This window comes from Carassius auratus, chromosome 43, assembly GCF_003368295.1.
Source record: "Carassius auratus strain Wakin chromosome 43, ASM336829v1, whole genome shotgun sequence".
Lineage (NCBI taxonomy): Eukaryota > Metazoa > Chordata > Actinopteri > Cypriniformes > Cyprinidae > Carassius > Carassius auratus.
This window is the reverse complement of record NC_039285.1, coordinates 9,122,437-9,144,143: the sequence shown is the minus strand read 5'-3', so window position 1 is coordinate 9,144,143 and position 21,707 is coordinate 9,122,437. Positions and strand designations below refer to the sequence as shown.

The 21,707-nt window shown below is 41.8% G+C and overlaps 1 protein-coding gene across 2 annotated transcripts in view; it reads left to right on the top strand.

Moving 5' to 3' along the window:
- Positions 1–21,707, top strand: part of LOC113061631 (FERM domain-containing protein 5-like) — a 124,809-nt gene that overhangs the window by 71,691 nt on the left and 31,411 nt on the right. Inside the window, exon 2 of one of the 2 annotated variants that reach the window (XM_026230921.1) lies at positions 8,269–8,373. In XM_026230921.1, the coding sequence (XP_026086706.1) occupies positions 8,269–8,373 (105 nt within the window). Of the gene's footprint in view, positions 1–8,268; positions 8,374–21,707 lie in introns of those variants that run through there. The other variant, XM_026230922.1, reaches the window with a different exon arrangement.

Below are 21,707 nucleotides of genomic sequence, written 5' to 3'. Positions count from 1 at the left end.
ATATTACATTAGAGTGTTGCAGGAGCCGCAGTCTAGAGTTTTTGAGTTTATTGATTTTAGTGAATTGTGTTATTGGCACTGAGAGATTGAGATGTTCTCTTTATTTAGTTCTCAGGTTTTTGTACCTGCTTTTACTAAGTTATAACACTCCACTCTATTCACTGTATTAATTTCATGATATATTTTTAAAACTCTTTACAGTTATCTGTTTTATTTTTAGGAATACCGTTTCTCAACTTCTACTTAACCTGTGTGGGTTTATCTGTGCTTTCATAAATTGTGGCATTGTGAAACAGTCATCAGTTTAAGCTAGAGCTTCTTTTTCTATAAATCATTTTTGAGAATTTTATGCATAAACTGAGCTTGTACTGTATTTCCTTTTAAAATGCCAATTGGCTTACTATTTTATTTAATGCAATGAAACTTTTGTAAAATGTAATCATTTTTAAGGGTCCAAACATATTTGGGGCCACAGTGGACACACAAACACATTCTTTAAAAAATACAGTAAAGGCTTTTATTGCCATTTATGATTCCGTGAAGAATCTTTTATAATATCCATAGAACATTTGCATTGCACAAAATTGTCTTTTATAGTGGAAAAAGGTCCTTCTAAATAAATATTCTTTACTCAGAGTTTTTTATGAGTATCAGTTATCCACTGCCTGAGGTTTTAGACCCTGACCCAGCGTCTTAAAGGGCCAGAACCAACTGCTTAAATTGTAAACAAGGAACCCTTAATTAACGGAATTACAGAGAGAAAGAGAGAATGAATCACTGGTAATTGTATTTAGCTTGAAATGGCTAATCTGAAGTGTTGATTTGCTATTGTTATGCTAAGCTAGTGCCTGGAGATCAATACATGTTAAGCTAACTGCCTGATAAATGTGCTGACTGCTTAACTCTGTATTTATCAACAAATAATGACTTTTCATGCTCTGTACCTTTTATTAAGTGACTAACTCTGACAAGAGTGAAGGTTTTTTTTTTCACAGTAAAAACTAACCTATGGAATACCTCCTATTTTTCATTCATTTATCTGCTATATTTTCTGGTTGTTGCTCATGGCTGTGAAACTGGGAATTATAGTTCAGTCTACTACATTACCCACTGCCGTCATTCACATCTCTAGCAGCCAATCTACTAATGAAACTCCAAACAAAAAACCTCTGGCCTGCAGCCACCCCGGCTTTCCTTACTGATTTATACACATAAGCATACAATCTTTTTAGCAGCTTTTATAGCATGACATCATCATACAACATTTTATATCTCAAAGCCTAATAAGTAGATCTTGAGTCAATCTGTAAAGTGGAGTGTTAACCTAAGAACGAAAATATTGATAATTTGTACTGTATATCATGCCATTGTCTTTTTAAAAAATCTCTAAAATAAATAACTTTATCTAGATAATGATATCTAATTAATTTCCTGATAGTAGCGCTGAGCTGTACTTTTCTTGTTAATGATATCATGTACAGTATGTGGAGAAATAAACAGGATTATGGCAGTCAGTAAAGAGAGAGTTTTCTGGTTCTGTTATTGGAAGGGGAATGCCGATGTGCACTAACATTGTTTACTCAGTAATGACTCTCTAGATGTGGACATCTTCAGATTATTGCTGAAAACCTAGGATTTATCACGTGTGATAGAGTTAATAGAATTAAACCAGTGTTGTGTTTACAGGAACAGCAGGGACCTTTGAGCGCTCTGCACATGTGGATGTGTGGTCCATCATTTGCAACAGAGCTGAGATGCATCAGGTTTAATCAGAAAAATCTTCCTACCCCCCCTTTATTAAGATTTATTTTCCCTGTCTCACAGTAAAACAGATCCCGCAATAACAAATTGTTAACAGGAAACAGCCAGTGGACATTGGGGAGAGAAAAAAGATTTATGAGGAGAAACTGATGAAGTAAGGGTCTTGTAGTAGCTTGAACAATACACACACACACAAACAAGGTTCAAAAGTTTGTCATCAGTAAGATGTTTTTTTCAAGCACAGATGCATTAAATTGATCAAAAGTGACTGTTAAGGAATTTACAATGTTATAAAGATTTTTCATGTCAAATAAATGATATTATATTCTATTCATCAAAGGACCCTGAAAAAAAAAAAAGTTTTCCAGTTGGAAAACCTCATGTTATGGAATATCATTCAACATTTGTTGGTTCTCATCAGAAACAGGAAGTTTTACGCAATATTGCATGGATATTTTGCCAATAGATGAACTGTTAAATGGGTGAGTCCCTGTAGTTCAATTTGATTCTCATATGCCGATATTATAATATTTATTACTGAACTTTTGACGTTTGATAAAATGTTGTATATTTTTTCCAATAAAATGTACAAGATTTGTTACTATTAATTATGCCTGAGAATATTTGGAATATTTTTGGAAGAAGTCTCTTTTGTGGCTTGCCAAACTGAGTAACCATCAGTTTTTAAATGGCATAGTAATTCTCATATAAATGTTTACACACCAGCTGAACAACTGCCCTTGAAATGAACAGGAATGCTTTAATCAAAAATGAAATCAAAATGCTTTAATTGAATACTTTTAATTGTTATGCGGTCTACATTCATAGCAAACAAGAAACTGCCTCCCTCATCTGTTCTTTGTAGGGGTGAAGGTGTGATGTTTTATTAACAAAGAGCACTGTTATTTCCTTTGTGTTATCTCTGGTTAAGTGGCTGCTTACGCATTCACCCTGATGAACATTGAGAGTTGTCCAGCCATCTCAGTTAGATGATTAATGTGCTCCCTCCATGCTCTCTCCACCGTGTAAAAACATGGACTGGGATTGTGTGCGTTTGAGTGTGATCTGTTATTTGCACGCTGGGGAAAGGGGAATTATTTCAAAGCCTCATAGTGGCTAAATTGGGAGGCAGTGAAAGTGAAAAGGGGAACATAGATCTCTCATAACAGTTGATGAGTAATGCTTAATCATAGTTGCCATAGCGTTATGCATGTAATTAGAAAGAAGCTTGTACGTGTGTGTTTCAGGCTTGAGTGTCTTTGCCTGTTTTTAGCTTTAGTCTAGTAAGCAGGCATGCCATAATGGATTATAGGCCTTCAGATGGGAACCTGCTTAGAAGTGACAGGGGTAAGCATGCTCCCATAATCCTTTGGGTCTTTGTCTGACTGCTGACAAGTAACTCACCCTGAGCTATGTGAATTTTACTGTCCACACTCCACAGAAATATATATATATATATATATATATATATATATATATATATATATATATATATATATATATATATATATATATTTGTCTGGCCTTTACCACTTCACCACCTATATGATTAAGATAGAAGAGATAGAAAATATCAGTGAACGTATGACATAAAAATAAAAATAAAATATTTTTATGTGTGGATCCTGATCATATAATAATAATAATTATTATATTTAATAAAATTATTATTTATTATTAACAATGTAAAAATATATAACCAATGTTAATAATAATAATAATAATAATATTTAAATGTAATTTATAAATATTGTAATACATGTCAGATAAAAAAATTAAATAAAGTAGTAGTAGTAATAGTAATATTTATTATCATTTTGTTTTTACTTTTTTTATTATGAATGTTTGTTATTATTACATAGTATAAGAAGGTGCTATATAACAATAACAAAAATATTAATAATTTGATTTAATGTATTAATAAAAACATTATATAATAATAAAACAATCATGACATACTATTATTATTATTATTATTATTATTATTATTATTATTATTATTATTATTATTATTATTGATACTCACATTGGTGATAATAATAAAGATTCACCTTATCTGCTTGCCAAGATCTGTACATCTCTGCATCCGGGGTGGTCTGACCTGTTCGCAAATAGGGACACCTCTTTCTCTTGTTTTGTGCCCTTTGGCAGTCTTACTGGGTTCCAGCAGTCCTGCTTGAAAGCTGTGTGTTACACAGATATCCAGCCGTCTCTAGACACCTACAGAATCTTCTGTTTGGCATCAGGCAGAAGCATGCACTCATGGTCCACTGCCCTCCATCTGCTCATTTACTCGAAAAAGAACCATACAAATATTCTACTGAAAGCTTTTCATAATTGTCATGCAGATGAGATAATGAAAACTGGATTTCTAATTTTCTTTTTTGTTGTGAGATGCAGAATGAGGTATCAGACTCCTCAGTGTATGTTTTGCATTTCTCTATGTGTGTGTGTGTGTGTGTGTGTGTGTGTGTGTGAAATAAACTCTTAAAGGGGTAGTTCACCCAAAATGTTATGTTTATCTGCATAACTTTGTTTCATCAGTAGAACAGAATTCTTCTTTTTTTTTTTTTTTTTACTCATACCGTTGCAGTTTGTCAGTCATATAATGGACGTGGATGGGGATCATGGCTCTGAGAGTCAAAAAACATACACAAACAAAACCAAATTAAACCTGTGGCTTGTGACAATACATTGATGTTTAAAGACACAAAACGATCAGTACATCCGGCATGTGACACATGTACATGCTCTGGCATACATCTTGAATGCCCTGGGAGTAAGCATATAAACGTCTCTAGGTTACGCATATAAGCATGGTTCCTCGAGGGAACCAGACGCTGCATCGAATAACGCTATGGGGGAACGCGCTTAGCGTGAGTGACTCTGATTATCGTGTGTAATCTGTCTAATGGAAGAGCGTGATATCATGGGCGGGGTGACGTAAGCGATAAAAGCTATAAAAACACATGCATGGTTAACCTAGAGACGTTCCTCTTCAGAAACTCGAGCTGCATCGAAAACGCTATGGGGAACAGGTGCCTACGCTGCCAGACTACCAAATCCCTGACTAGTGTGTATCCGAAGAGCACAGCTTAGGACGAGAGAACAGAAGCGTCTGGAGTAACAGGCATATCTGTGTACATCTTGAGATTATTGGTGAAAGCCTAGGATGTATCACGTGTGTAGAGTTAATAGAATTAAACCAGCGTTGTGTTTATAGGAACAGCAGGGACCTTTGAGCACTCTGCACATGTGGAGTTTTGTTCCCCCTGCATACCCCGTATGGAGTGAGCCTTGGCTCCCAACAGCGGGGGAAGACCAGATGACCCATAGCATCCAGGCCGAGAGGAGCTGGATGAACTAGAGAGAACCAGAGGGGACATTGCGATGTCTCTTGAGTCACAAACAGGTCCAAAAACTCTCCATATCTGCTACACCAAATCAGGGTGAAGCCTCCATTCCCAGGGCCTCGGCTCCTGTCTCGACAGTATGTCTGCTCCAATATTCAACCTCCCAGGACCTTATCCTGGGACCACAGAAGGATCTGGTGTGCCAGCTTGTATGAGGGGCACGAACGCAGACCTCCCTGGTGTTTGATATAAGAGACCACCGATGTGTTGTCGGTGCGCACCAACACATGATGACCTCTCAGGTCTGGGAGGCTAGCTTCTCTGATATGCCATGTCAGATGGCGACCGCTCCACAGACCGTGGGCAGAGTGGCCACTCATGACCGCACCACTGCCGGTGAGGGACATGTCTGTCGCTAGCATACACGGCGACAAAGAGCTCCCAGCACCGGGCCCTGATTCAAGAACCAAGGTCTCTTCCACATGTCTAAGGCACGAAGGCATCGCCGTGTGACCTTGTTTCGAAGTGGGTTCCCCCTCAGGGAAAATCATTTGGTCTTGAGCCCCCACTGTAGGGCCAAAAGGTATTACGTTGGACACAGCTGCCATCAGACCCTGCAGTCTCTGAAACTGTTTGACAGTGAGTGACTGGCCTTCTTTGTCTCTCTGGAGAGGAGAGACAGGCATTGTGTAAGGGCCGCCCTCTGCAGTCGTGACCAACACGTGTTAGGACTTCTTAACCGAGAACCTCTTAGCCTGAAGTACAGACCTCAGATCCGGCTTAGACTGGGAAACCCTGGCCCAGAGCATTGCTTCAGTCTCCGGTCCCCCCGGGGTTCTGCACCTCCCCGTACGAGGAGTCAGTACACTGAGAGGGCTGCTCCCGCCCAGCAGCCCCTCCAGTATACAGTATATAACTTCTCAAAGTGAGATAAATGTAATTATATTCCTCAATTTGATGCATTCAAACGAGTAAACACGGTCTGGCTTGTGATACAATTCATATCGAAAGTGATATATCTGACTTCTCATAGCCAGAGCCAAGCAAGCAGACAAGTAAACACGGACTGGCTTGTGATACAATTCATATCTAACTTCTCATAGTCAGATAAATACTGAATTTAAATTTCTCAGAATTAAATGCAGCTAACCAATCAGACAAGTAAACATGGTCTGGTTTGGTAAGATTCACATCAAAACTGAAAATGATGTAATACACGCAGAGACAGATTACACATGATATTCAAAGTCGCTCACGCTAAGCGCGTTCCCCATAGCGTTTTCGACGCAGCTCGAGTTCCTGAAGAGGAACATAACATTTACATTTTTGGGTGAACTATCCCTTTAAGTGTTAATGGACGACTCTGTTACAACACTAGAAATTATTTCCAAGAGTAAACAAACTACTGTGAGTCTCTACTGCAATTCCCCTTGCTTTTTTTCCTTGAGCTACACAGAAACAACATTAGTAAGTTCAGATGCTTTATTATGTCAGAAACTGCTCCTCTATAACAGCATTTATGAATAAGAAATGGTTTTCAAAGCTGTTTGCGCTGATGAATGCGCTGTATTTTGTGTTTGACCTTTGTATTTTTTTCCTTTTTCATACTCCACACGAGGCTCTGAAAGACTCAATTTGACTGAATGTGTTGCTTGTCTGCTGGCTAACCTTATCATGCGAGCATCATTAAAGGTTTACCAGAGGTTTTGTGATTGAGAGGTACAACACACATCCTGTTTGCTGGAGAAACTGCACAAAGACCATTCACCTCTGTTCTTTCTGTAGACCAGGTTAGACGCCATATTGAATTCTATGCTGATGAAAACGAGGCTGTGAGGGAGAAATTTACAATCTTTAGAGTGGCCTGCACTGTGTAAGGTCTTGAGTCATGTAATTTTAATAGCTCACAATTTTCAAAACTGCTTTATGGAGTTTGTGTCTTTGGGAAAGATGTTCTGTCATCTGAATAATCCATTGAGTACACTGTACTTCAATGCCTCACAGCTTTGTTTTAATTCCTGTCAGAAAGTAAAAATGGCGCTACCCTGACTAAGCTCTATCAATTGCAAAGTAGAGTTTCATTCCCATGATTCTCATTGATCAGCTGTAATACCTTTGACTGTACACTTACTGTAAGCATATTGTCCCAAGCTCAGTGTAACAGAATTTGTTGTCTAGGGTGCATATGGTTTACCAAGTTTTTAAATTAATCTTAATCCAGAATAAATCACTGATGCCTGAAAAATGCTATACTGAGGGTGAATTGTCTCGGTTTGCAATTCAAACTTTGATCACATACAATTCCAGAAAAAAAAAATAATAATCATAATACTGTTACAGCATAAAGCTGTGATATTGTTTGTTTCAGTGCAAATGGATTCCAAATTCAAATAAGTGTGATATTAGAGGTGGGCTGAGACAGAAAAAGTGACTTCAGATTTATGGAATCTTATTTCTTTCTCCCAGCTCATTTTTTCTGTATGAAGAGTTGAACTGGTACATGGATATAGTTTAGACTGCAGCCTATACTAATACAGCGGGACTATGAAAACCTTGTAGAATTTGTGTCCTGTTGCGAATGACCTATTAAGAGTAAAAAATAATTATAGAAATAATGACAGATTCTAAGGGTTTCTGTCATGTGTGATTTCCAGGCTTGGAAAAGTCTACGAAATGAGTGAAATGTCTAAAAATTCATGAACATTTCTATAATGAATAGAAATGTTTATAGTTTTGCTCTGCTTTAAAATATTGAATCAGTTAGATGTTGCAGTTGTGGAGTAAAACATGCTACACATCACTGTAATAAAATCAGTCTCTTTGTTGTGGTTTTTATTGGAGACATTTGTACACTAATAAACACTTACGTCTGTTTGTTACCTGGCATAAAAGAAATTCAGACCTACAGTCTCTGGAATTATTGAAACAAATTCTGTATGATATGAGTACAAAAGGTCATGGAAGAGAAATGGAAATTGCAAATCTCTCTGCATTATTTTTGGATTTTACAGAGTAATAGTAATTAAAATCACCTGCTTTCCTCCATTCACTACATTTTAGATTTATTTGGATGTCCGTTCTTCCACCTTTTTATTTGAAAACAAATAATAAGCATCCTCTCTATTGATCATTTGTTATTCTCTTTGTCTTTCAGAGGGATGCCAAAGGCCAGTATTTGTTCGACCTCATTTGCCACCATCTAAACCTACTGGAGAAAGACTATTTTGGCATTAGATATGTCGATCCAGATAAGCAACGGGTGAGTGTCCCACCATGTGGCTTGTGTCAAACAGTCCAAGGTCAATGGTAATGCAGAGCACCAATCATCTTAGAATACATGTTCACAAATTCTTTATTATGAGAAAGCTGCATTTGTCAGGATCCTTGAAGTGGCTTCCATTTCTTAGATCATATTGGTTGATATGCCTAACAAGTGATGAATTAATGTGCATTATGGGTGTGCTGTGTTTATATTGATCCTGACTTTGAGGGTCATTCTGGTGTAATCAGGCAGTGTCACTGAAAAAGACAGAGCTGATGATTGGTGGAATGAACCTTAGAAGGACAAGTTTGAAAACCATAAATCAAATGAGTGAAGGCCCTCAGACCATTATGTGGCTCAGGTGCTTTAAAGGACCAGTTCGCACAAATATAAAAAATATTTAATTATTTACTAACCGTCATGTTCTTACAAATATGTGTGGAGCATGTTCTCCATGTCCAGTCTATATGAACTTGGTTTTCTGAAGACATATGAGCTTTGTGTGAAGAATGGTCTAGTGTTCCTGTGGCCCTATATTCTGAGAAAATGCCATCCATGTTTCATGTAATAAATATCAGTATGTATTAACATGCAAAATCGGCACTTTGCTGATATTCCAAAATGTGAATATCAACTAAATCTAATTAGGCTTAGAAGTGCTGTTATAGGAACTAGGATTGTTCTTTGTGGTTTCTGTAATCACAAACTATTGTATTAATATAGACAGTGGTTGTATTTTTGTGAGAATTTGTTGAACATATGTTTCATGTTTTCTGTTGTCTGTGGAGTGTTAAAAGCCATTAAAACCCGTAAAGTCGCAAAGATTAAAGTATCAAACCCAAAGAGATATTCTTTATAAAAGTGAATGCTCAGCTACTCCCCCCTAAAACGCCTCGTTCAGACATGCCCCTACATGTCTACGCCAGTGTGTGGGAAGATTTGCATAACACCGTCTAAATGTATACGCAAAGAAAGACAGTGTAACTTTTATTCTCGCTGTAGAATTATTGACTCCGCTGCCATGTCATGGAGACACAGTGTGTTTCATTAAGCCCTTTCACACATACAGAGTTTCCCAGAAAATTACTGGTAAATTGCCATAAAGAGATCATGTGTGAACAGGATCTTTTAAAAAATACAGTTAAATTCGTTCTGGCAATTTAACAGTATTAGACGTTGTAACATTACCAGTAAATTCGGAATTCTGCTGTGTGTGAACGCAGAAGGAAAATTACTGGTATGAGCACTTAAGAGTTCAGAACGCGGCAACGTAAGACGTCTACTCCGGGCCAATCATAACAATGTGACGCATTCACGCACAGTTTAAAGGGGGGGGGGGGGGGTGAAATGCTATTTCATGCATAATGAGTTTTTTACACTGTTAAAGAGTTGGATTCCCATGCTAAACATGGACAAAGTTGAAAAAATTAAGTTGTAGGTTTGAAGGAGTATTTTTGTTCCAAAAAACCTCTTCCGGTTTGTCACAAGTTTCGGAAAGTTTTTTTCGAGTATGGCTCTGTGTGACGTTAGATGGAGCGGAATTTCCTTATATGGGTCCTAGGGCACGTCTGCCGGAAGAGCGCGCACTCCCGTATAGCAGAGCACTGAGAGCAGAGGCATTCCCTGATCAGAGCGAGAGCGTCGCGAAAAGTCACAAAAGAAGTGTGTTTTTGGTTGCCAGGGCAAGACAACCCTGCACAGATTACCAAAAAGAGAAACAGCATTAAGGGACCAGTGGATGGAATTTATTTTTACAGAGCATCAAGTTGTGCAAGTGTTTTTGTTTGTTCCCTGCATTTCGAAGATGCTTGTTTTACAAACAAGGCCCAGTTTGACGCTGGATTTGCACATCGTTTATTTCTTAAGGATAATGCAGTCCTAACGACAAAGGGTCACGATCGTGTGTTGGAACCGCATGCGGTGAGTAAAACTGCTTCAAATATCTCTGTGTTGTTAACTTAGCTATCAGTGCATAGGCACATCAAGTAAACATCATGCGATGTTGTCATCAAACTGCACTTTCCACATGTACAGCTTAAAAAAAAAGACGAGATAAAGTGGAACTTAGTCATTTTCCAAAACCGCTAAGCAAATATATACAGTTTCAGTACATACCACACAGAGACGCCTTTGCTGATGCTGCTCTTGTTAAATTTCAGCCTCTGGATCTGTGTCACAGCTTCCAGGCGCTCTCAACACAAAAGCCCACTGGCGTTCATGATTCTTTAGCTCCGCCCACACGTCACGCCTCTAGTCGCTCGTATTTTTCCGGGAAAAATCGGTACAGACTATCTTTCTCTTATAAATATTATAAAAATAAAGACTTTTTGGAGTTATGAAGGATGCAGTACTACTCTATAGGTACTCAAGATTAACAGGATATTGAGTGAAAACAAGCATTTCACCCCCCCTTTAATAAAATAAAATAAATGTCATCCAACTGAAGCGACAGTGAAATTAAGGCACTTCTCATTATCCGGTCGGATGAAGAAATTTGTCGTCATCTGAGAGAAACTGTTAGTGATGCAGTGATAAAATAACTGTTAACTGTCTCCGAGAGCAATGCATTCACAGGACAAAGTCAGGTCATCAATAAACTGAAAACATTGCGTCTTAATATCTAAAAAATAAATGACCATCACAAACGAAGTAGTAGTGGAAGTATTTCTTGTTCCTATTATGACTTTTGTCAGTCTATTTGGGGGTCCTGCTACTCCACAAATCCTGTAGTTCTAAACCAGTAGATCTCCACCCGCGGCACGTCATGAAATCACATGCTGCCCACAGTGCCGAACACAATAATAATAATAATAAAAAATAATAACTTTAGGTTTTACAACTTACAGTTTTTTTCAGTCGCTAACAAGCAATTGTCCAAGCAGTTGTCACATTTTCAAAACTCTAAACACAATTAGCGCAGCATCTATCTATTGTGGCCATACCATTCATACATTTCATGTCGTTTTCACACAATATGGAGTCATTGAACACATTTCCACAATGCTTACATTTTCTGAACAGACAAGCTATACCTCCCAACAAAATTATGGATAGTTTTTGTAGTATTTACAAATGTTAACACACAACATCCCACAATAGCAAAAACAATGTTCCAAACCTTAGATACAGTATAAAAACCTCTGCTTCTGCAATGATATCAGTTCAAAAACAATATATCTTAGCTGATTTATGTTGTGTAAATTGGGCCAACCACAACTGATTCCAATCTGGCTTAGACTCAATGGCAGGGGTTATTTTTTTCTATTACATTGACACTTATACAATAAAAGGAGGACTTTGAAGAGTTATGTTTTTGGAAACAGAAACAGAAAAAGACAAACACTGTAATGTATGGACGAGGAAGAGTAAGAGCAAGGGGCCCAGTAAGAGGAGCAGGAGCGGTGAGAGATGCAGTGAGGAGAGCAGGAGCAGTGAGAGATGCAGTGAGGGGAGTAGGAGCAGTGAGAGATGCAGTGAGAGATGCAGGAGCAGTGAGAGATGCAGTGAGGAGAGCAGGAGCAGTGAGAGATGCAGTGAGGGGAGCAGGAGCAGTGGAGATGCAGTGAGAGATGCAGGAGCAGTGAGAGATGCAGTGAGAGGTTCAGGAGCAGTGAGAGATGCAGTGAGGGGAGCAGGAGCAGTGAGAGATGCAGTGAAAGGAGCAGGGGCAGTGAGAGGAGCAGTGAGAGAAGCAGGAGCAGTGAGAGGAGCAGGGGCAGTGAGAGGCAGTGAGAGGAGCAGGAGCAGTGAGAGGAGCAGGGGCAGTGAGAGGAGCAGTGAGAGGATCAGGAGCAGTGAGAGGAGCAGGAGCAGTGAGAGGAGCAGTGAGAGGAGCAGGGGCAGTGAGAGGAGCAGTGAGAGGAGCAGGAGCAGTGAGAGGAGCAGGAGCAGTGAGAGGAGCAGTGAGAGGAGCAGTGAGAGGATCAGGAGCAGTGAGAGGATCAGGAGCAGTGAGAGGAGCAGGAGCAGTGAGAGGAGCAGTGAGAGCAGCAGGGGCAGTGAGAGGAGCAGGAGCAGTGAGAGGATCAGGAGCAGTGAGAGGAGCAGGAGCAGTGAGAGGAGCAGTGAGAGGAGCAGGAGCAGTGAGAGGAGCAGTGAGAGGAGCAGTGAGAGGAGCAGGAGCAGTGAGAGGAGCAGGAGCAGTGAGAGATGCAGTGAGAGGAGCAGGAGCAGTGAGAGGAGCAGTGAGAGGAGCAGGAGCAGTGAGAGGAGCAGTGAGAGATGCAGTGAGAGGAGCAGTGAGAGGATCAGGAGCAGTGAGAGGAGCAGGAGCAGTGAGAGGAGCAGGAGCAGTGAGAGGAGCAGTGAGAGGAGCAGTGAGAGGAGCAGTGAGAGGAGCAGTGAGAGGAGCAGGAGCAGTGAGAGGAGCAGGAGCAGTGAGAGATGCAGTGAGAGGAGCAGGAGCAGTGAGAGGAGCAGTGAGAGGAGCAGGAGCAGTGAGAGGAGCAGTGAGAGATGCAGTGAGAGGAGCAGTGAGAGGAGCAGGAGCAGTGAGAGGAGCAGGAGCAGTGAGAGATGCAGTGAGAGATGCAGTGAGAGGAGCAGGAGCAGTGAGAGGAGCAGTGAGAGGAGCAGTGAGAGGAGCAGTGAGAGGAGCAGGAGCAGTGAGAGGAGCAGGGGCAGTGAGAGGAGCAGGAGCAGTGAGAGGAGCAGGAGCAGTGAGAGATGCAGTGAGAGATTGTTTTTATTTTAACCCCCCCCCCCCCAAACTTTTTTTATCTGGGCTTTTTGCTGTTGTTGTTTTTTGTTCAGAATGCTCTCATTGATATTTTGTTCACTGTAAGCAATACTGTCGAACCTGTTCTGTTCTATCATACTATGTTTCTACTGTACCTCCTGCAGTAAACAGTAAAGGAAAAAATTGCTTTTTACTGTAATGCTTTTGAATGTGAACATTACTGTACATTTGGACATACAGTTCTAACCAAGAAATTTTGTGTAAAACAGTGAATTGCATGTTTTGCATGCAAATACCTGTAAAACTGAAACATAAAAGTGTGACGGCTGGTGAAAGACAGTCCGGAAACAAATGCGAGTAAACAGGATTTAATGAAATGAAGACAAGTAGAACAATGATACACAAAGACGATGGGACGATAACACTCCAGGGAGACGGTGGTTGGTGAGAAATCCGGCCTGAGGTGGAGTGTAGGTGGGAAGTCCGGGTCTTGGTGGCGTGAGGCAGCAGGAGAGAGTGGCACAGGAACTGCGGGGAATAGAGCCGAAGGTAAGTGTCCGTGGCTGAGTGATCGTGCGGAGAGTGGATGAGGTTCTAGGAAAAAACACAGACATCCAAACGCAAACTAACACTTTAACCAGACGGGGGTAACACAACGACATGAAACAACGATCTCACAAACACAAGACGTGAGACAAGCCATATATATAGGAGATGAGTAATGAGTGGCAGCTGTTGCTGATACAATTAACGGAGACGCCCACAACTAATCAGTGCAAACGCAGAACACACAGAATTCACCACAAAGTGTAAACAACCCGAGATCATGGTTTACCAACCGTGACAGTACCCCCCCCTCTAAGAACTCCTCCTGGAGTTCCCAGAAGGGCCTACCTGCTGATTGAATTCATCAATAAGGGAGTGATCCAATATGTCCCTAGCAGGTACCCAACTCCTCTCCTCCGGACCGTAACCTTCCCAGTCCACCAGATACTGGAATCCTCGTCCCCTCCGTCTCGAGTCCAGAATACGATTAACCGAATATGCTGGTTCCCCTTCTACGAGACGCGGCGGCGGGGGAACCGGAGTAGGCGGATTAATACGTGCATAAAACACGGGTTTAATTTTGGACACATGAAAGGCGGGGTGTATCCTCTTGTACGCAGGAGGTAGTTTGAGGCGGACTGTCACCGGACTAATGATCTTGGTGATAGTGAACGGGCCGATAAATTTGGGAGCTAATTTGTTAGAAACGGATCGCAATGGAATGTTACTGGTAGAAAGCCACACCTTTTGACCCACGACGTAGACGGGAGGCTTTGACCGGTGGCGATCGGCCTTGGCCTTAGTGCGCTCCCTCACCCGGAGCAGAGTCTCACGGGCTCTGGTCCAGGTGCGGTGGCACCTCTGGACAAACGCGTGAGCGGAGGGGACCGTGACTTCAGATTCCAGACTGGGAAATGCTGGTGGCTGGTACCCTACACTACACTGGAACGGAGAGAGGCCCGTAGCAGACACTGGCAACGAATTGTGGGCGTACTCCACCATAGAGAGTTGTTGACTCCAGGAAGAAGGATTCTTGGAGACCAAACATCTCAACGTCCTCTCTAAATCTTGGTTGGCTCGCTCAGACTGTCCGTTGCTTTGGGGATGATAACCCGACGACAAGCTAACTGACGCTCCTAATAACTTGCAAAATTCTCTCCAAAATTTGGATATAAACTGGGATCCCCTGTCTGAGACCACGTCTACCAGGAGGCCATGAAGCCGAAAGACGTGATCTAACACAGTAACCGCTGTCTCCTTGGCTGTAGGTAATTTGGGCAAGGGAATGAAATGTGCCGCCTTCGAGAACCGGTCCACTACAGTCAAAACGACTGTCATGCCATTAGAGGGCGGGAGGGCGGTAACAAAATCTAGAGCGATATGTGACCAGGGTCTCGAAGGGACAGACAGCGGTTGAAGGAGCCCATCAGGAGGTCGGTTAGATGACTTACCACTGGCACACACTGAGCAAGCCAAAACAAAATCGCGGACGTCGCGAGCCATACGTGGCCACCAGAATCGTTGTCTAACCAACCCATTAGTTCTACTTATCCCTGGATGACAAGCCATGTTGGAACAATGACCCCACCGGACAACTTCGGACCTTAACTCCTCCGGCACAAATAAGCGGTTCGGTGGGCAACCGGACGGAGGCGTTACCCCTTCTAAGGCCGTCTTGACCTTCGACTCGACCTCCCATACGAGTGCTGAGACAACTAATCTCTCAGGCAAAATACACTCAGGAGTAACGGGACGGGCGGAGGGATCAAAAAGACGTGACAAAGAATCGGGTTTAACATTCTTGGAACCCGGGCGGTACGATAGGGTAAAATCAAAACGACCGAAAAAAAGTGCCCACCGAGCCTGCCTGGAATTGAGTCTTTTAGCAGTTCTAATGTATTCTAAATTCTTATGATCGGTCCAAACAATAAAGGGAACCCCTGAACCCTCTAACCAGTGGCGCCACTCCTCCAACGCTAATTTGACCGCCAACAACTCTCTATTGCCAATGTCATAATTACGTTCGGCAGGAGATAATCGATGAGAGAAAAACGCGCAAGGGTGGACCTTATCGTCTGAAGCAGCACGTTGGGACAACACTGCTCCTACCCCCACCTCTGATGCGTCGACCTCCACCACGAACTGCCGTGTGGGATCAGGGGCGACAAGGATGGGAGCCGAAACAAAGCGGCTCTTTAGGTTGGAAAACGCAGTTTCAGCTGCGTCAGACCACCTGAACGGAGTACTGGGGGAAGTCAAGGCTGTCAGAGGTGAGGCTAGTTGGCTGTAATTACGAATAAAACGCCGATAGAAATTGGCGAACCCCAGAAACCGCTGTAGGGCCTTACGGGAATCTGGAGATGGCCAATCTATCACAGCCTTTACCTTGTCAGGGTCCATTCGTATTCCCTCAGACGACACGATAAACCCTAGGAAGGGGACCGACTGTGCATGGAATACGCACTTCTCCGCCTTGACAAAAAGCCCATTCTCTAGTAACCTCTGGAGCACTCGTCTGACATGTTGGACATGTTCCTGGAGAGATGAAGAAAAAATCAGTATGTCATCCAGGTAAACATATATAAACTGATCTACCATATCTCTCAACACGTCATTTACGAGTGCTTGGAAAACCCCGGGCGAGTTGGAAAGCCCGAACGGCATAACCAAATATTCAAAATGCCCTCTAGGGGTATTAAAGGCAGTTTTCCATTCATCCCCCTTCCTGATGCGGACCAAATGATAAGCGTTACGTAAATCCAATTTTGTGAATACCGATGCTCCCTGCAACCTCTCGAAAGCTGAAGACATGAGTGGTAATGGATAAGTATTCTTAATAGTAATGTTGTTCAGCTCCCGGTAATCAATACAAGGTCGCAGAGAACCATCCTTCTTACCCACAAAAAAGAACCCCGCCCCCGCTGGAGATGAGGAAGGACGGATGAATCCAGAGTCTAGGGAATCAGAAATGTATTTCTCCATGGCCTCCCTCTCAGGAATAGAAAGAGAGTATAACTTGCCTTTAGGCGGAGATTTACCTGACACTAAGTCTATGGCACAGTCGTAGGGACGATGCGGAGGAAGAGAAGCAGCCCGGGACTTACTGAACACTTCCTTCAGGTCCAGATACTCTACGGGCACGTTTGGCAACGCCATGATCTCCTTCTGAAAGACAGACACAGGAACAACAGGACAGGCAGAAACCAAACAAGACTCATGACAACTTTCACTCCACAATGTGATAGTGTTCGAACCCCATTCCACTCGTGGATTATGTTTGGACAACCAGGGGTGACCTAAAACAATGGGAGCAACAGGGGAGTCCATGAGAAAAAAGGATATAGTTTCTTGATGATTGCCGGATGTGATGAGTGTGATGGGTTCAGTATGATGGGTGACAGGAGGCAGTTCCTGGCCGTTGAGTGCGGTGACATGGATGGGGAGAGACACAGGAAGGACAGGAATGTTCAGGTGATGTGCAAGTGAAGAATCAATGAAATTACCTTCGGCTCCAGAGTCCAGAAGAGCTTGGCATTCATGATGTTGATTCCTCCACCGCAGTTTCACCGGAAGTAGGGTCGAGGATGTGGGTGAGGACTTCTCGGCGGAGATCCCACCCGATAGTAGCCTCAGGTTTACTATCGGGCTGACTCTTTTACCGGGCAAGAGTAGTTGTTATGATTAGCGCCTCCACAGTACAAGCATAGTCCTTGGGACCTCCGCCGTTCCCTCTCCCTCCGGGATAGCCGAGCTCGACCCACCTGCATGGGCTCGTGATCGTCGACTGAACCGACCGTGTTCTCTCGACTCAAGCGCCCCCTACCGGAAGAGAAGGGTTGTCTGGAGGGACTGTGTTGATGGCCCAGGCGATTAAACCTGGCCTCCACCCGCAACGCCAGGTCAATGAGTTCGTTGAGGGTAGGAGGCAGCTCGAGGAGGTAGATCTCCTGCTGAACACGGTCGGATAACCCATGCAGGAATCTATCCCACTGCGCCGCCTCGTTCCACTGGCACGCGGCCGCCAGGGTCCGGAACTCGATGGAGTATTCAGTGACAGATGAGTGTCCTTGTTGGAGTTCCGAGAGGCGATGGGCGGCCTCCCTGCCGGTCGCGGCCCGGTCGAAAACTCTCTTCATCTCTTCAGATAGGAGGTGGAACGAGGCACAGCACGGATGTTGATTCTCCCACACCGCCGTTCCCCATAAGGCAGCCTTGCCTGATAATAGTGTGAGCGTGAACGCTACCTTGGATTCTTCTGAGGCGAAAGTGCGGGGCTGCAGAGCAAAATGCATAGAGCACTTGTTAAGAAATGTTCTGCAATAAGTTGGCTCACCAGCGTAATTCTCCGGTGCCGGAAGTCGCGGCTCAGGCCGGAAGTGGTCCTGGGGAATCCCCGGGGGAACGGTCGGCGCAGGCGGGGCGATGGGCGCAGTGGGAGACGTGAGCTGATGGATCTGCTGGGTGAGCTCGGACACCTGTGCCACCAGCGCTTGGACAGCGCGTCCGGTGTTCGAGATGCTCTCCTGCTGCTGATCCATTCTCTTGACGCTATGGTGCATGAAATCGGTGAGGGTGTTGGTGCTCGCTGCTTCCATGTTGGGTGAGATCGTTCTGTGACGGCTGGTGAAAGACAGTCCGGAAACAAATGCGAGTAAACAGGATTTAATGAAATGAAGACAAGTAGAACAATGATACACAAAGACGATGGGACGATAACACTCCAGGGAGACGGTGGTTGGTGAGAAATCCGGCCTGAGGTGGAGTGTAGGTGGGAAGTCCGGGTCTTGGTGGCGTGAGGCAGCAGGAGAGAGTGGCACAGGAACTGCGGGGAATAGAGCCGAAGGTAAGTGTCCGTGGCTGAGTGATCGTGCGGAGAGTGGATGAGGTTCTAGGAAAAAACACAGACATCCAAACGCAAACTAACACTTTAACCAGACGGGGGTAACACAACGACATGAAACAACGATCTCACAAACACAAGACGTGAGACAAGCCATATATATAGGAGATGAGTAATGAGTGGCAGCTGTTGCTGATACAATTACAGTTTTTCTCAGTCGCTTTGGTACATTTCTCGAATCAAACTCACAATTTGCAAAACAGTAAGTGCATTTCTCAAAACAACTCGTACAAATAGCAAAACACCATGGATAACCTGCAAAAGCCAATCTCTTACTCAAAATCCTTAGTTCATCTCTCAAAAATAAATATCTGTGTCAATGAACATGTCAGTGCCATCAGAATGACAAGTCCTTGTGTCATAGTTTATGGATTAAATTGTTTAGTCATGTTGTCAATATAACAGTTTATTCTGGAGGAATGTTCTGATGTAAACTATGGCAAAATTTTGGATGACAGTTACTGTATTGAACAGTATGCCATATGCTTATGCATGCCATATAATCATTTCAAAAGTACACATTTACACATTACTGTATGTGGGGTATTGACTGAAATAGACTGGATAGAATTCCCAGTTACACTTTTACTAGTGGTCTGACCAAAAAAAAAAAAAAAACTTTACAATGTCAATGTGATATAGAGAAGGAAAAATAAATATGGGCACAAAGATGAAAATAAGTCAATTGTCAGAATGTGTAACTCTTGTGTTGTCCTCTGTCTATACAGTATAAGCTTTTCAACTGAAGATTCATGAGAAGTGTACAAGTGTATTTACTGTACATGGAAAGTAACTGACAAGAGTAACAAGATTTCACTTTACATTTCATATTTGTGTACACAAACAACAAATAACATTCATGGGAAGAAAAAAAACTCTGACTCTTCTATTTCCACCTCTTCCTCCATTATTTCTTCCTCTACCACCACCGCGTATTCTTACACGCCTTCCAATTGCTCTTCCACGAGCATGTTGCCGCAGTTCAGGGTTGTGAACGTCCTCCATTCTCAAAAACTTCTACAGCAGTGATTGTGCTGTGGGCAATCTACACACACACACACACACACACACACACACACACACACATATATATATATATATATATATATATATATATATACTCCCAAAGTTGATTGGTTACGTAAATGGTTAAATGGTTGATTCATAGAGGTAATTTGCAATTAGATTGCGAATGCAATTAGAGGTCATGTGCCAATTAGCAGACATTACAAATAATGTCAATGTCAGATATATTTTAGAATATACATTCATGTATACTAATTATGATAATTGAATAGATCGTTTTGAATGTGATGGCTTACACAATAAAAAAATGTCTGAGAAGTTCTGAAGTGTTTGACAGTGTAAGTGAGAATCGAGTCATCAGTTTTGATCAACAAGCCATATGCAATTATTTGTTGTCCAAACTGATTACAGTTGTATGTACTCTTTGCACACATGTGCCAAAGCATTTGCAATTTGCTCAAATCAATAAGAAATTCCAATCTGATGTGAAAAAGAAGCGAATTGTTCAGAGATCTGAACTTAATGTTTTGGGAAATAAAAAAATCATTTGAGAACTGAGCCAAAGCAATTGAGAAAAACTGTAACGGAGACGCCCACAACTAATCAGTGCAAACGCAGAACACACAGAATTCACCACAAAGTGTAAACAACCCGAGATCATGGTTTACCAACCTTGACAAAAAGTCTATGCAGTTTTTGTAATGTCAACAATAGCCAGTATTTTGAAACCTGGTGTACTTTGATTGACTGCATCTATCTTGTGAGGTGAAAACAAGTGTTATTCTTTGACAGAATAATTTAATTTTGAGTCAGATTTCCAGTGTTTTGGTAAAGTTGGTGTGTGCAGAGAAAGATGTGTTCTATTTTGAAATGAAGATTTAGTATATATTTAACAAAATGTGTTTTTGAGAAGAAAATTATCCATTTGGACAATTGTGTTTTGTAGGTGTGAGTCTGTGTTAAGAGTTTAGAAAAAGTATCTGAAGTATGGTTAAGCGATTGAAAAAAGCTGTAATTTTACAACTTAATTTTAATTTTAGTTTTTACATAGGGAAAAACAGATAGAGTACAAACGAGAAGTCGGAGCAGTGAAGAAGAGTGCTGGACATTCGGCATCAACTTTCGGTTTGCCCCGCAACTCACTTGAGGATGTTCAGCCCGTCTTTTTTTTCCAATTCTCCCAAAACAGCTTATACTACTGTTTCAGCTATTAAAATAGTTCAGTTTTGTATGTTTGGAGCAGTTTTTGATCGTTAAACAGGCATATAAGTTTTGTTTTTAGAGCGGCCAGCACAGAGAGAGCATTTACATAGCCTATGTTTAATCAGTTTAGCCTTCTCAAATCATCACAAATTGTCTAAAGATATAAATCAGTTTAAGCATAACAATGTTTTAACATTAAACCCAGATACATGTGCGTTATATGAATATTTTGTGCAGAGAATGCAATATAAAGCACACTTTTTTGGGACATAGGTGCCAGCGCGATCATGATATAACATAAAGAAATATAAAATAAATAAATATAAAATAAAGAAAACAAACATGCTTTCTGCCGTCTCGTCTTGAACAGGAGAGCTTACAAAAATAAACCGAAACTCAGCGAATACATGCCTCACAGACATGATAAATATATCTATAGAAAGCTTTTAATTACTACTTAACGAAATAATAAAAACAAACAAAAATCTCAATACAATCATAATCCGTTTAGGAGGCGCATCTAATGAGGAGATGGCGAGTCAGGCAACTTCATCCTTGGGACACGGACTCAGAAAACTCTAGTCTATTAAAATAATTATTAGTAAAAAATAATTCAAATATATTTTTACTATTTCCCTCTGTCACATTCATGGTAATTTTTCCGGTGCTTTGGGACATCTTTTGAACTCAATTTGAACGCAGAACTGTTTATCTGCGCTGACTATTTGATATGAATTTGGATCAGCAGGCTACATTTGTGAACGCACCTTTTCTGCAAAGTGCGTCTTACAGACTGCAACTTACAATCGCAACTTCATTGTGCTATCAATCCTTTCAAGCCGATTTTCACTAAATTGGTCAGTTCCCGACAGCATCGGGTGTTTTATTAATGGTGAGTATAATTATTCAAACCAGTCGTCTATTACGATGTCTCTGTAACAAATGCAGTTACATGAATAATACATTTTGAAACAAAAA